The 15,847-nt window shown below is 40.5% G+C and overlaps 1 protein-coding gene and 1 long non-coding RNA gene across 4 annotated transcripts in view; one reads left to right on the top strand and one right to left on the bottom strand.

Moving 5' to 3' along the window:
• LOC123589287 (transmembrane protein 180-like) overlaps positions 1–14,338 on the top strand; it is a 39,251-nt gene extending 24,913 nt beyond the window's left edge. For both annotated transcript variants that reach the window (XM_045461197.1, XM_045461198.1), the window contains exon 7: positions 14,029–14,338. In XM_045461197.1, coding sequence (XP_045317153.1) covers positions 14,029–14,050 — 22 coding nt within the window. In that variant the 3' untranslated portion in view covers positions 14,051–14,338. The remainder of the gene's footprint in view (positions 1–14,028) is intronic.
• Positions 5,972–15,847, bottom strand: part of LOC123589289 — a 29,349-nt gene continuing 19,473 nt past the window's right edge. For both annotated transcript variants that reach the window (XR_006708245.1, XR_006708244.1), the window contains one exon: positions 5,972–6,429. This is a non-coding gene — a long non-coding RNA (uncharacterized LOC123589289). The remainder of the gene's footprint in view (positions 6,430–15,847) is intronic.

Below are 15,847 nucleotides of genomic sequence, written 5' to 3'. Positions count from 1 at the left end.
GTTGCATTGCATTGATCTATTTGTTATTTTGCCAATATCATACTATCTTGATTGTTGTAGCTTTATAGGAAGTCTTAATGTCAGGTTATGTAGGCCCACTGACTTATATGGAAAGGCTATTGCCTTTCCATATAAATTTTGGAATCGGTTTGTTGATAACCACAAAATAACCTTCTGGGATTTGGATTGGCATTGAGTTAAATCTATAGATCAAGTTAGGAAAAACTGACATTTTGACAATATTGAGTCTTCTTATCCATGAACATGGAATATTTTCCCATTTCTTTAGTTAATTTTCTATTTTTCATCAGATTTTTGTAGTTTTCTTCATAGAGATCTTTTACATATTTTGTTACATTTATACTTAAATTCTTCATTTTTTATTGTTTGTTTATTTCAGAGAGAGAGAGCACGCATGTGAGTGTGAGCAGGGGAGAGGCAGAAGGAGAGAGGGAGAGAATCTTTTTATTTTTTTAAATGTTTTTATTTATTTTTGAGACAGAGAGAGACAGAGTATGAGCAGGGGAGGGGCAGAGAGAGAGGGAGACACAGAATCCGAAGCAGGCTCCAGGCTCTGAGCTGTCAGCACAGAGCCCGATGCAGGGCTCGAACTCACAGACCGCGAGATCGTGACCTGAGCTGAAGTCGGACGCCCAACCGACTGAGCCACCCAGGCGCCCCAAGGGGGAGAGAATCTTAAGCAGGCTTCATGTCTAGTATGGAGCCCGACGTGAGGCTTGATCTCACAAACCGTGAGATTATAACCTAAGCTGAAATCAAGAGTCATGCACTTAACTGAACGACTCAGAGCCCCTAAAGTCTTTAATTTTAGGATGCTAATGTAAATAGTGTTATGTTTTTATTTCCAATTTCCACTTGTTTATCAAGGAAACAGTTGACTTTTGGGAAAGCAATTGACTTTTGTATATTAACCTTATATCCTGCAACCTGGCTATAATTGCTTATTAGTTCCAGGAAGTTTTTGTTGTTGTTGATTCTTTTGGATTTTGTACTCTACATAGCGAAGGATTTTATTTTATTTTATTTTATTTTTGAAACATATTTTTTATTTTTTTATTAAAATCTTTTTAACGTTTACTTATTATTTGAGAGAGAGAGAGAGAGCGTGCCCGCACGCGCACAAGTCAGGGAGGGGATGAGAGAAGGAAACATAGAATCTGAAGCAGGCTTCAGGCCTCAAGCTGTTAGCACAGAGCCCAACGTGGGGCTCCAACTCACAAACTGTGAGATCATGACCTGAGCCAAATTTGGAGGCTTAACCGACTGAGCCCCAAAACATATTTTTTAAAGTTTATTTATTTATTTTGAGAGAGAGAGACTGTGTGCACATGTGTGCATGTGTGCAAGTGAGGGAGGGGCAGACAGAGAGAGAGAGAGAGAGATAAAATCCCAAGCAGACTTCATGCTCTCAGTGCAGAGCCTGATGCGGGGCTCGATCCCATCACCGCTAGATCATGCATGATCTGAGCCCAAATCAAGAGTTGGGTGCTCAACTGACAGAGCCACCCAGGGACCCCCAAGGATTTTTTTTTAATGTTTACTTATTTTTTTAAGAGAGAGAGAGAGAGAGAGAGAGCAAGCCAAGGAAGGTCAGAGAGAGAAGGAGAGAGAAATCCAAAGCAGGCTCCACACTGTCAGTGCACAGCCCAAGGTGGAGCTGAAAGTCACGAACTGTGAGATCATGACCTGAACCAAAACCAAGAGTCAGAAGCTTAACTGACTGAGCCACCCAGGCATCCATAGGATTTATTTTTTAAAGTTTTTCTTATTGGGGCGTCTGGGTGCCTCAGTCAGTTGAATGTCGGACTTTGGCTCAGGACATGATCTCACGGTTCATGAGTTTAAACCGTACATTGGGCTCTGTGCTGACAGCTTGGAGCCTGGAGCCTGCTTCAGATTCTGTCTCCTTCTCTCTCTGCCCCTCCCCCACTCATGCTCTGCCTGTCTGTCTCTCTCTCTCAAAAATAAATAAACATTAAAAAAAAGTATTAGGGGCGCCTGGGTGGCTCAGTCAGTTGAGTGTCTGACTTCAGCTCAGGTCATGATCTCACAGTTCATGAGTTCGAGCCCCGCATCGGGCTCTGTGCTGACAGCTCAGAGCCTGGAGCTTGCTTCAGATTCTGTGCCTCCCTCTCTCTCCGCCCCATCCCTACTCATGTTCTCTCTCTGTCTTAAAAAAAAAAAAAAAAAAAAAAAATTAATAAAATTAAAAAAAAAAAGTATTGAAGTTTTTCTTACACCCCCCCCCCATTTTACTATGAACACTTTAATTTTCAAATATACAAAAAAAGTTGAAAAAGATGTATAGGGAAGATTCATATATTCACCAGCTAGATTCAACTATTTATTTGTACCTATATTTGTTTTATCACATATATTTTTTAAAAGTTTTATTTATTTATTTTGAGAGAGAGAGAGCAAGGGAGGGGCAGAGAGAGAGGGAGAGAGAATCCCAAGCAAGGCTTTGTGCTGCCAGCACAGAGCCTAACATGGGGCTCGATCCCCTGAACCATGAGATCCTGACCTAAGCTGAAATCAAGAGTCAGCCACTCAACCGACTGAGCCACTCAGGTGCCCCCTCACAACTTTTTATTATGAAAAATCTCAAACGCACAAAAAAGTTTAAAAAAAAAAAAACATACAGAGAAAATCCATACACCCACTCCTTAGATTCAACAGTTGTTAACATTTTGTCGTATCTGCTTTATCTGTATCTGTGTGCATGTGTGTGTTTTGTTCTCTATTTTAAGGTTAAGTTGCAGATAGTGGCACTTCGTACATCTTATAGTTTATATATCTCTTCTAGTTTAGTATATATCTCTTAGAAATAAAAGCATTCTGACTGGAGAGTTTTGATCTGAGTAACGACCTAAACAGCATCCCTCTGGCTACTGTGTTGAAAATAGGCTGGATGGGGGAAAGGAGAAAGACATGGAAACCTGTATTCCGTAACATATGGTATGTCATGCTGATGGCAGCTGGAGGGAGGTGAGGCTGGAAAGGAAATCAGGGGCTGACTAAAGGATCTGTATGCTAGATTTAGATGTTCTTAATCTTATACATCTGGGTTTCCCAAATATGATGACTTTTTTGTCTTTTGTTGTATGATTACTTTCTGTACTATTATTTGCTAAATATTTTTCTTCAATTATGAACATAAAAAAATCTTACATGCCTTAAACAAATTAGACACAAAATAATTCATTTCATGGGTTTCATTCTTTGCTAACACAAAACACTTAACCATTAGAATAAAAAGAACAATTGTGTAACATCTGAAAATTGTCATATGTACTACCAGGAATACAGATGCTGTCCTTTGAGAAAGACTGCTATAGATAAAGGAAATCATTGGAAGTTTTTAAACTGGGACAGACATAATCTGAATTTTGTTGAGAACATTCTGGCAGTTGTATAAAACAAGGATTCGAGAGGGACAAAAATGAAAACTTTGTTACTTGTTGCCTGTTGTGTACCAAGTGCTTTGGATACAAAAGTAAATGAAACAGGTTGCTGCCACTAAGGAGCCTACAATCTAGTCAGGGAGACATGAGGATAATTTCAGCACAGAGTGGTAGTTACTATAGTTAGAAGTATATACAAGATATAATGGTGACTAAAAGGTGGGTATGATCGACACTGCCTTGGAAACCAAGTCCAGGAAGGTAGCACAGAGGAAAAGCTGCTTCAGCTGGGTTTCAATGGAGGTGTTAATAGTGTAAACAGAGGTTGGAGGTAGCGAGGGAAGAGTAATGGTACGTGCAAAGCACGGACATGTAAAATGACAGGGTATTCGTTCAACAAACATTTACCAAACACTATAAATCAGGTTCTATATAAGCCCTAAAGCACAAAAAGACGAAAGATGAAGCCCCCTCCCTGAATAAGCTCAACGTCAATTACAGTGAAAATCACAAGGCTACGTGTTAGGCATTATTGATGTAAGTATGCTGTGTGAGCACACCTAGCTAAGCATGCAATTCAGACTGGGTAGCAAAGAAGCGATCTCTCAGATGAATTTTGACAATGTAAAAGGAGTCTGCAAGTACAGGGAGGCATGAGATCATGTGACATGGCTGGAGGAACCGCAAAGAGTTTAGAAAGGCTTGAGAAGTGTGGATTTGATCTTAAAAGGAATGGAATATTATTATTATTAAGCCAAGGAGTCATAATATCAGATTTGCTTTTGAAAACATCACCCTGAAGTGTACATAATGGTTCGAAGGGAGGTTAGCAGAATTGCAAAGAACAGTTTGAAGGCCAATGAACTGCTTTTTTATGAGAAATGCTGGTGTGGGTCTGGACTAAAGCAATGTAACATGGAAGGCAAGGAAGAGATTGACATGAAAGGGATTGAGGAATTAGAATCAACAGCACTTGGTGACACTTGTTATAGAGGCATGACTCACAACTGGGTGATTGTGTGTTGAGAAATGAGTTGAGTATACACAGGAATTGAATGTGGACTGTTCTGGATGGCATTTCTTCTATAGAATTTGAAGGAACTCTCTCTTAATCTCAGTTTCTACATCTACTAAGTGAATGTTTTCCACCTGCACTGGGGAAGTTGCTTGAAATCCAGGTTAACATCAAAAGTCTCAAGCAATGTTGTGGAAGAAAACCATGGTGGTTGAAAGGGAAGAGGAACAGAATCTGGGGTAGAAAGAACTCAAAGTTCATTTGTTGATAGATGTAAGAGCAATGCAGGAAGAAGGGGTGCATTTAACCTGTCTCTAAATTTTCCTTGAGAATAGAGGCCCTAAAGTAATGTTCCTCAACCTTGTTGAACATTAGAATCACTTCGGGCTTGAAAAAGTTCTGATGTCCAGGCCATACCCTAGACCTGTTAAATCGGAATCTCTGGGGGTGAGGTCCAGGCATCAGTTTTATTTATTTATTTATTTATTTATTTATTTATTTATTAAATTTTAAAAAATGTTTATTTTTGAGAGAGAGACAGAGAGAGTGCAAGCGGGGGAGGGACAGAGAGAGAGGGAGACACAGAATCCGAAGCAGGCTGCAGGCTCTGAGCTGTTAGCACAGAGCCCGAAATGGGGCTTGAACTCACCATCCATGAGATCGTGACCTGAGCCGAGGTGGGACACTTAACTGACTGAGCCACCCAGGTGCCCCCATCAGTATTTTTTAAAGGTCACTAGCTTATTCTATTGGGCAGCCAATGTGGAGAACCTAGAGATTTACTTCCTTGGAAACAGAGGCTCTAGAGACTAATTCTTGTCGATTTGGGCATAGATACATTGACAATCAGACACACTGGCAAACTAGTCTCATGGTCCAGTAAGCATTTTTAGAGGTATAAACTTATTTAGGGCACTTAAAGATCACTTATCTTTGTGTGATAACTTAACATTTGGCATCTGGTGGCCTTACGCAGCTAATGCTAATCTGAAAGTGCCTGACTGAAGTCCAGAGGCCAACTGCACACTGAACAGGATGTGGTTAGGTGATCAGAGAGTGCTTGGAGATTCACGTAGGATGAATTTAGCAAATGTCTGTTTGAAATAAATTTCATGCTTGTAAGGGAGTCTTCTAATACCTGATTAATATTTTACTGTTACAGTATGCAGAACTGTATGGTTCAAGGGTATTATTCTTGCCCCTGCCATTTTTGAAAGATGGTCCGTGATTTCCTGATATAGTTAGAGAAATGTTGGTTCTAAGGGGCATGTTATTTCATCAAGTTTGATAGATCTATTTTCTTCTTATTGACCTATGGATATACTACTCAGTAGCCTGTAAGTATAATGATCAGTTTATTGTTAATGGAGATTCATAAATGGGGTACTTGGGCAAAAAAAACCAATGTGTAATATCTCCTAATTATAGGGTATAAGGTACTTCATGTGATAATATTAGAAACTGATTCTCTTATTTTATGCATGTAGCTTCTATTAAAAGTGCAACAAAGTCCACACTTTTCACAAAAAAGTGACAATGAAATTATAGTATATTATAGAAAACAACGGCTATTCCTTCTATTTGGACAGTTAAGCAAGCTTTGCATTCTTTTGTCTGCAAACATTTGTGGAGTATCTACCAAGTGTTAGCACTGAGCTGGGACCTGAGATACAGAGTTGTAAGGCATGATGCTTTCTGCCCTTGGGAACTCACATGGCATTAGTGCAGGAGGCAGACCAGAAGGTGTGGTACAACGAGTTAAGTCCAAGGTTGAGATAAGCCCAGAGTGCGAGAGGAACACCAGCTGGGCACTCGGCCGCTTATTAAAGGACACGGAGCACAGCACTGACTCCGTGTGGTAGCACTGTCTTACAGCCCTGGCCCAATTCTTGCTGCTTGAGAAGACATTCTGGAATGGAAAGATGCATTTCCCCAGTAGTCCAAATCTGCCAGTTTATTTGTTGAGTTACACTGTCATCTGTGGATACTCTGCCAGAAACCAAAACAAAATCCATTACTTAAAAAATAGTCTTCTAGATCACTCTGCTACATAGCCATATGTTGAAAAATTGTTTTAAATTTATGTTTATTTGTTTTTGAGAGAGAGAGAGAGAGAGACAGAGTGCAAGTGGGGAAGGGGCACAGACAGAGAGGGAGACACAGAACCTGAAGCAGGCTCCAGGTTGCTGACAGCACAGAATCAGACACAGGGCTTGAACTCAGGACCACAAGATCATGACCTGAGCTGCAGTCCGATGCCTAAATGACTGAGCCACCCAGGTGCCCCTAACCAAGTATGTTTTTAAATACTGTAAGTGCAGCTTTCCCTTTGCTTCTCTTTTGTCTGAAGGCCTCATAATACTTCAAAAATTACACTTACAATAAAAGTTTAGAAAGTGGTTTTTCTCTCAATGACATAGTAAACAATACTGTCTTAAACTCCAGCAAAGGAGCAGATCGGAAAATGAATTGCTTCAGAGTGAATAAAAAGTAACCTCAAGGCTTTGTCTTTTAAACAATGAAAATATTCTTAGTGTTTACTTTTATGTAGCTAATCATTAAAATCAGTTTTAAAGCTGTTTTTGGAAAACAAGTGCTTTCTGTAGTGATTTGCTACAGCAACAGCCTGGAAATTTCCGGGCAAGGACTCTCTTCTGCTTGTTTAATGAATTCTGTTTCACATTAGGACAAAATGGGTGGGTTTATTCAGTATTAAAGATTAGGTTACCTAGACTAGAAATGAGCTAGTCTTATGTATTATACTTGGTGCTGGTGGATTTTGTTCTTTCAAGCTGTCAATTCAATAAGCATGCTGTTGATTCTGAAATACTTATTGTAAATTCCTTGATTAATGTCTTTTTCTAAAGTTTTATTTATTTATTCTTAGTGAGGGGAGGGGCAGAGAGAGAGGGAGAGAGACAGAATCCCAAGCAGGCCCTGCACTGTGAGTGTAGAGCCCGATGAGGGGCTTGAACTCATAAACCTTGAGATCATGACCTGTGCCAAAGTTGGACGCTTAACTGACTGAGCCACCGAGGCGCCCCTTTTTGATTAATGTTTTTACATATTCTTGACCTAGTAAGCCACTGAAGCATAGTGCCTTGAATAGGAAACACAAACAACCATTTCTCTGAAAAGTGCATATAGCTTTCTATAACGATCCCTGGAAGAGCAAGAAACAGTAGTTAGGACACTCCATGTATTCAGAGCCTCAAACTGTAAGATAGGACTTCCCCTCCCACATCACTGGGAAGATAAGATTAAAAACGTATAGGGGCGCCTAGGTGGCTCAGTTGGTTGAGCGTCTGACTCAACCGGCTCAGGTCATGGTCTCACGGCTTGTGAGGTCAAGCTGTGCTGACAGCTCGGAGCCTGGAGCCTGCTTCTGCTTCTGCTTCTATGTCTCCCTCCCTCTCTGCTCCTCCCATGCTCACATGCTCTCTCTCAAAAATAAATAAAGATTAAAAAAAAATTTTTTTTAATGTATACAAAATAGGGGTGCCTGGGTGGCTCAGTTGGTTAAGTGTCCAACTTCGGCTCAGGTTGTGATCTCACGGTTTATGGGTTTGAGCCCCATGTCAGGCTCTGTGCTGACAGCTTGGAGTCTGGAACCTGCTTCGATTCTGTGTCTCCCTCTCTCTCTGCCCCTTCCCCTGCTCACTCTCCATCTCTCTCTCTCCAAAAATAAACATTAAAAAATTTTTAAATGTATATAAAATATTATAGCTGCAAAGAAGTGTGTACATATAGGCATATACATTTGTTGAGATTGCTAGAATTTGGGATAATCACTTTTTAACAATGTTCCATGCTAAGTCCATTTGCCAAGTATCATGAACATGAGCACTTGTAACATTCTAAATGAAGAGCATTTGGCCCAAAAGATTATGATTTTAGCTAAGTCAGTTTCCTAATGATGTGTCCGAAATGGCGCTGTGATGGGAGATTTTGTTGAGGAAACTCTATCCATAAGTTCACAGGACCATGATAATATATATCCTGTGTTTTACCACCACAGAATTATCAACGATTTTGATTTCTTTCCCATTGCCTGCTTCTTTTCCTCTGTATGTGAGTTATAATGTTGCCATTTGCAACAATATGGGTGGAACTAGAATGTATTATGCTAAGGGACATAAGTCAGTCAGAGAAAGACAAATATCATACGATTTCATTCATATGTGGAATTTAAAAAACAAAGCAGATGAACATAGGGGAAGGGAATGAAAAATAAAATAAGATAAAAACAGAGAAGGATGCAAAACATAAAAGACTTAAATATAGTGAACAAACTGAGGGTTGCTGTATGAGAAGTGGGGGGATGGGCTAAATGGGTGATGGGAATTAAGGCACTTGTGATGAGCACTGGGTTTTATATGTAAGTGATGAATCACTGGATTCTAATCCTGAAATAACACTACACTATATGTTAACTAACTTGAATTTAAGTTAAAAAAAAAAAAAAGTTATGTTCCATTGCAAAGGGACCACCTGAGGACAAGATTATGTCCAAAAGAGGAGATAATCAACTTCAGGGTTTTTTTTGCTTGTTTGCTTGTTTTTTGTTTCTTGTTTTTTTCCAATAAATATTATACTGCTGTTTTTTCCTAGTCTTTTTTTTTTAATGTTTATTTATTTTTGAGAAAGAGAGAGGGTGGGGCATGCATGCAAGCGGGGGGAGAAGCAGAGAGAGGGGACAGAGGATCTGAAGTGGGCTCTGCACTGACAGCACTGAGCCTGAAGTGGGGCTCAAACTCATGAACTGTGAGATCATGATGTGAGCCGAAGTCAGATGCTCAACCAACTGAGCCACCCAGGTGCCCCTCTAGTTAGTCTTTATAGGTGGAAACATTAACAATAACCCCCGGTGCCTGGGGGCTCAGTCGGTTAAGCATCTGGCTCTTGGTTTCAGCTCAGGTCATGATCTCATGGTTCTTGAGTTGAAGCCCCATGTTGGGCTCTATGCTGACAGTGGAGAGCCTGCTTGGGATTCTCTATCTCTTCCTCTGTCCCTGCCCCTCCCTCTTTCTCTCAAAATAAAAAATAAAAATAAAAACCCAAAAAACAATAGCCCCAACTCTGGCAAAGAAGTGTAGAGATTTAGACCCTTACCATTCCACATTGGCAATGTGATCGTATTAAGGTGTTAGTGTTCTTGACATTTGTTATAGGCCATTGCCTTTCATTCAGACCTTATGAATTCATTTCCACAGAAAGTGTATGACTTTATTCTTTAAAAATGTTTTTTTCTTCTAAACTCATATTATAAATTCCATTTTCTCCTGGAGAGATTTTTAGTTCAGATTGAGATAAGAAGCCCAGCTCCAAGCTGTGGAACTCTGGGAAATTTTGTTTTTAATTTTTTAAAGTTTATTTATTTATTTTGAGAAAGAGAGTGAGCAGGGGAGGTGCAGAGAGAGAGAATTCCAAGCAAGCTCCATGCTGATAGCACGGAGCCCGATGAGGGCTTGAATTCATGAACCGTGGGATCATGACCTGAGCTGAAAGCAAGAGTTGGGTGCTTAATTGGCTGAGCCACCCAGGCACCCCGAACTTTGGGCAATTTAATTAACCTAGGTAAGCCTTAGTATCTTCAGGGTTATTGTGAAAATTTGTAGCAGTGACAAAAAAGTGTCAAACAGGGCCAGGCACATATAAGCCTGCAATACATGAGATGCCATCATTATTCTTACAAGGGTCTCATCAGGCTGACCCTAGAAAGGAGAAGTTCCCTTTCTAGAGGTAGCAAAGAGGGGCTCAAAATTTGAGGGACTCAAATTTTCCCATCCCTAAGTCAAAAGTATCTGTACTGGCACAAAACAATATTATTGTTTAGCAGGTGTAAGCTAAGACAAGAAAATGAAGAAAAAGACACCAAACAGCAATATTTTAGAATGTTATAACCCACAGGTGGGTCTTTTGAAAGCAGAACATTATGAGAGCATATGAGGTGCAAAAATTTTTCCATAAGTAAGAGGTGCAATTGCTGTTATTATAAAGTAACATTAAAGATATTTTTTGCCTCCACTATAATATATATACATTTTGTTGATGGTAAGGATCGGTGTTGATTTACTGTATAGGGCAAGCACCTCAAACAGTAAGTGTGCAATAAATATTTATTAAGTGAACAAAACTATAAGCAAGGCTTAGGAATTATTTTTCTACCAGAGATTCATTCAAAAATGTAAAGGTTGGAATTGACATTCTGAAAGCATAAAAGCCTGACTGGTCAATAGATCCAATCATATCCAGGTAGAGTGAACATAATGTGAAAGAGGAAAAGAAATTCTCTAAATCCTGGGCATCTTTTCCAGATTAGAATGACATTTTAAGAGAAAGAGAAGAAATCTTAAGAAAGGAGCAGAAAGACCAGAGAGACTTTTGAAGAGCATCAAATAATTCAATCAAGTGGTAGGGAAATGACCTTTGCTCTGGACGCTGGAAACATTAACATGGTTGCAGCTTCAGTAATAACAATGTTCTTGCCTGCAAGAACTCGGTCTTAAACCACAACATGGTAGTTCTCAGCTTGCTTTACTCATCCTGTTCATCCGCCTGCCTTTCCTTGAACTTTCAGCCTAAGGCTCTCTCTCTGCAGTATTGTTGGCGTGCTCACAATTTGCCTCTGCAGATTACCACAGGTGTTCCCCATGCCCTCACTCACTGGGAAAAAAAGAGAAAAAGACAGTTCTGTCCTGGAGAGCGAATATCTCCCAGAGGGAACCCTTGGACGCTGGAATCCAATTTCTTGATGTTTCCGAAACTGGAATCTGTTATAACTAGAAAATGCCGGAGGATAATAGGCTCCTGCTGCTAACCAAACACTCAGATAAGACGCACAGAAGAGCCTCGGCCAAGCAGAAACCAGTCTTTTCATAAAACACTGGGCTTCTGAGCACACATTGTACTAATTCCGTGACTAGCAGCTCCCCGTCATGGCTCTGTGGTTCTTTTCCCCTTTAAAGGTCTTGATTAGGCCAATTCCTTTCTTCTTTGTGTTTGAGAAATGTGCGATCGAGGCTGCTTCATACTGGAACTTGGGTTTCCATTACCTCTTTGGCATCTCGTACCCATTGTCGATGCAGTTCTCTCATCTGGTCTTGTGGTTCCAATCAGTGAACCAAGGCGGTGAGAGAAGCATCATGCTTGTGTGCACCTACGTCTTGTTCAAAAGTACCAACCATGACCTTGTCTTCCCATTCTTGAAATCTGTGCTCAGCTCTTTCAAACTTGTCCTTGTTAGTAATGGCCAATTAGAAATCACTGAATCTTTCCCGATAATGGTTAGAGGTTGCCAATTTATGGTAATTTGGACATACGTGCCAATGGGAAAGGTACATTATTCAAGTCACTTTGGCTGTGACAGAAACCGAGTGCAGGCTAGCTTACATTAAAAAAAAAAAAACTTGCCAGCTCCTGTAATGAAGTCAGGCAGAGGTGGATCTGGGTAGCTGAACAGGTGATGATAGGAACCTGTTTCTCTGACTTTCCTTCTGTATTGAGTCCAGTCTTTTACCACATGGCTGCAAGATAACTCCAAGCTTACTTGGGCCCAACAACCTAAGATCCTAAAGGAAACACTTAACATTTGTCCCATTAGCCCAGCAGAAGTCCCCCAGTGGACCTTGAAAAGCTTTATGAGTCACATGCCCATCCCTAAGTCAGTAGTTGTAGCCTGAGGTTGGAGTTCTCAGACTAGGTTTGGGCATGTACTTGATCTTGGGGTTGGGAGTTGGGCAGTCAGATGGGGAAGGAAGAGCAGGGAGGATTTTTCTTAAAGGAAAGAATGCAGGGAAGATACAACACCACATGCCCCCAAATGAGTTTTTTCCATAGATAGTTTGTGTGGAGCAGAAGTGACATCACGTATCAGTGGCACCCTTGGTGCCTCTGTTACTTCCAGAGGCTATAGTAGATATGTGTTGATGGCCCAGCCTGTGACCCAAGCCTCTGTGTTTGTCTCAGAGCCCAGAAACTAGCAGCACAAGAGCAATGGGTTGGGTAGGTCATTACCAATCACTTCTTGGACGAAGCAGGACCTGAGATGAAGGGTGGTCTTGTGGAGCACTGATCGGAAGGTGTGGCCATTCCTAACAAATGCAGTCCAGTCCAGAGCACCAAGGACATTCCCAGCTATGGCTTTTGGAGGAGGAGGTAGTGATAGTTGGAGGTTTTGCACATGATTCTAGGTGCAGGCCTTCTAGCTAATGCCTACTTACCCTTCAGATCTCAGCTCAAATACTGCCTCCCCAGGGGAGCCTCCTCTGGACTCCACTTGCCAAGAGTAGGCCAGCCCCTCTGGCTGTGTGCTGCCATCTAATACCTTGTGTTTTTCCATCACAGCACTTAATGGAGTGATCTTTTAAATAATTTTTTTAATATTTATTTTTGAGAGAGAGAGAGAGAGAGAGAGAGAGAGAGGTGAAGCATGAGAGGGGAAGGGGCAGAGAGAGAAGGAGACAAGGAATCCGAAGCAGGCTCCAGGCTCTGAGCTGTCAGCACAGAGACCAACGCGGGGCTCAAACTCACGGACCTCGAGATCATGACCTGAGCCAAAGTTGGACGCTTAGCCGACCGAGCCACCCAGGCGCCCCGTTAATGCAGTGATCCTAGTCACCATATGTAAATCACTCTTATCTGTGATTGCTTGATTAAGATCTGGCTTCTGCACCAAGAGGTGAGCTCCTTGAGGGTGGGAACTCTGTCAGTTTTGCCTGCCATTGAATACCCAGTACTTGGTCCAGTGCCAACACATTTAATAATCACACAGTGCCTTTTTTTTTTTTTTTTTAAGATGAATGAATGATACCTAGTTTCTGGGAATAGCAGCTGATTTTAGTATGAAAATGTAACAAACTGCCTCTTCTTCCTAAACTATCAGATATTTTTGATCTTTTCCGTTAGTTCCTCACTTGGCTGAGGGGATGAGGTGATATTTTAGATAGCCTAGGTGACCAGAAAGAAGCTGAAGACTGGATAATCAGTCCCCAAATAATCAGGAGCCCTCTTTTAATGTATGTGATTTAAATGAAGGAAAAAAAAAAAAAAAGATCTACCAGGAGCATAATGAAGAACCACAGGGACCTGGGAGCTTAGTGTAAATTCTTGGCAGAAAACCAGGACCTGCTACTCCTGAATATAACTATTAACTGTAGTTTCTTTTTGTAACCTCTAGTTGTGTTGAATGGAAGTAAGTTTAGTGATAAAAATGAATGCCAAATTCCCACCACTTTGTTTAAAACACGTTGGAGGGTAATTTCAAGACCGAAGCATCATGAGCGTGTACGTGTGCCTCACCTCCACCCTCTGTCTTCCCATGTACTGTGAATGATCCTTCAGGATAAGCTGTATGACTTCCCATCAGGCATTAGCATCACCCATTTACATGTCAGCCTCCTCTGGTATGGGCAACTGGGAGGTAGGGATTATTCAATTATTTGGGACAAAAATCCAGATTATTTGATAAAATTTCTATTACTTTTTGAAAGCTAAGCTTTTCTGAAGCCTTTTGTTATATATCTTTGAATTAAGAAGAGATATCGCTAGAGAAGCTAATTATGTTTTAAATCTTTTTTTTTTCCCTAGTACAATTTTCGATCTTCATTAATTTGATTTGCCTGGTCCCCCTGGCATTGCAGTAATTCAGATTCTGGTTTGGAGTCCATTCTCAATGAGGAACAAGACAGACTACACAGGGGCTCTTTAAGGCCAATGCTTGGCTAGCATGGGATTCAAACAAATCTTCAGTTGTTTATTCTTACAGAGATTACATTCTACCAGAAGGCAAAACTGTATTTTATAACCCCTAATTTGTTTAGAAAACAAAACAGATGAAACTAATACAACATGTTTTAGGGCGTTTTGACTACCGTAATAAACTAATAAGAAAGTTAAATATGAGTTCAGGCCTCTCTGTTGGCTGTTTCCAAGTGGTCTTGTGGCCTGGTCGCAACTCTTCTTCACCCTTGAACTGCTATGTGATTTCCTTCAGTTTACAGAGTCCGCCTGATTGTGCATGTCACTTTCCTTCATTTTTATTTTATTATTATTTTTTTAAGTAGGCATCATGCCCAGCGTGGAGCCCAAGGCGGGGACTTTACCTCGTGACCCTGAGATCAAGATCTGAGCTGAGATCAAGAGTTAGATGCTTAACTGACTGGGCCGCCCAGTCTCCCCCTACTTCCTTTTATTTTAAGCCTCATACTGATGCTTCAACAGATTATATCAGTGAAGACATCTTTTTTTTTTTTTTTTTTCCTTTTCGTTAAGTAATGCTGCATCACCATCATCTGTAGATTACCCTGTGACTGACAGTGGTCACATTTGGTAGATTCCAGGGCCAATATAAGAGAACCCATATAACCCAGATTTATGTGGCTGGCTTGGTCATAGAACTTTTGGTTATGAAGGAATAGGAATTCAACTTCAGCTGTCTTAAATAAAGAGAGGTTCCTTGTAAGGATACAGTAGGGAAATTCATAGGCATCGCGGACAGGGAATAAAATAGAGTTGAATCATACGATGACTGGAGTGAGAAAGGCAGGGACTGAGGTAGCTTTCTCTGCCTCTGAGAACATCTTTATTTCATGGTTCTCTCTCTCTCAAACACACATACTCTCAACTGAGCACCAGACCTTTCAGATCAGTTGCTCATCTTCATCTAACTGACTCAGACTCTGTGTGCCTATTATATTCTCTCTCTCTTTTATTTATTATTTTTAATGTTTATTTGTGACAGAGAAAGAGAGACAGAGCATGAGCAGGGAAGGGGCAGAGAGACAGGGAGACACAGGATCTGAAGCAGGCTCCAAGCCCCGAGCTGTCAGTGCACAGCCCGACACGGAGCTTGAACCCATGAACTGTGAGATTATGACCTGAGCCGAAGTTGGATCCTTAACCAACTGAGCCACCTAGGTGCCTCCCTCTCTCTCTCTTTTTAAAGTTTTATTTATTTATTTATTTATTTATTTATTTATTTATAAGTAATTTCTATATCCAATGTGGGGCTCAAACTCACAACACTGAGATCAAGAGTTGCATACTCTTCTGACTGAGCCAGCCTGTTAGATTCTCCTACCCAAGAATGGTCATTGCTCAGCATGACACATTGTTTACACTGGTGAACTGAAAATACTTAACAACTGGCTCTCTGAAAAAAAAATGTATGCATATATATCTTTATTATATATTTTACTGATAAAAAGGATGTATAGCATATGACTTAAAAATAGTAATAATACCTACTCTTTATTGTAAATTTCATACACCTATAATGTCAGTGTGACTTGTTATTTCTTAAAAATTCCACTCATAAGGTTTTATAATTCATAGCAATAATCATGAAATCAAGACTACGAATAAATGCTTGATTAGTATTCAATTCAACAAAGAAGTCACTTATGTC

This window comes from Leopardus geoffroyi, chromosome E3 (genome assembly GCF_018350155.1).
Source record: "Leopardus geoffroyi isolate Oge1 chromosome E3, O.geoffroyi_Oge1_pat1.0, whole genome shotgun sequence".
NCBI classification, from domain to species: Eukaryota; Metazoa; Chordata; class Mammalia; order Carnivora; family Felidae; genus Leopardus; species Leopardus geoffroyi.
Note: the sequence above shows the minus strand (reverse complement) of the source record. Positions and strands in the feature narration are given on the sequence as shown.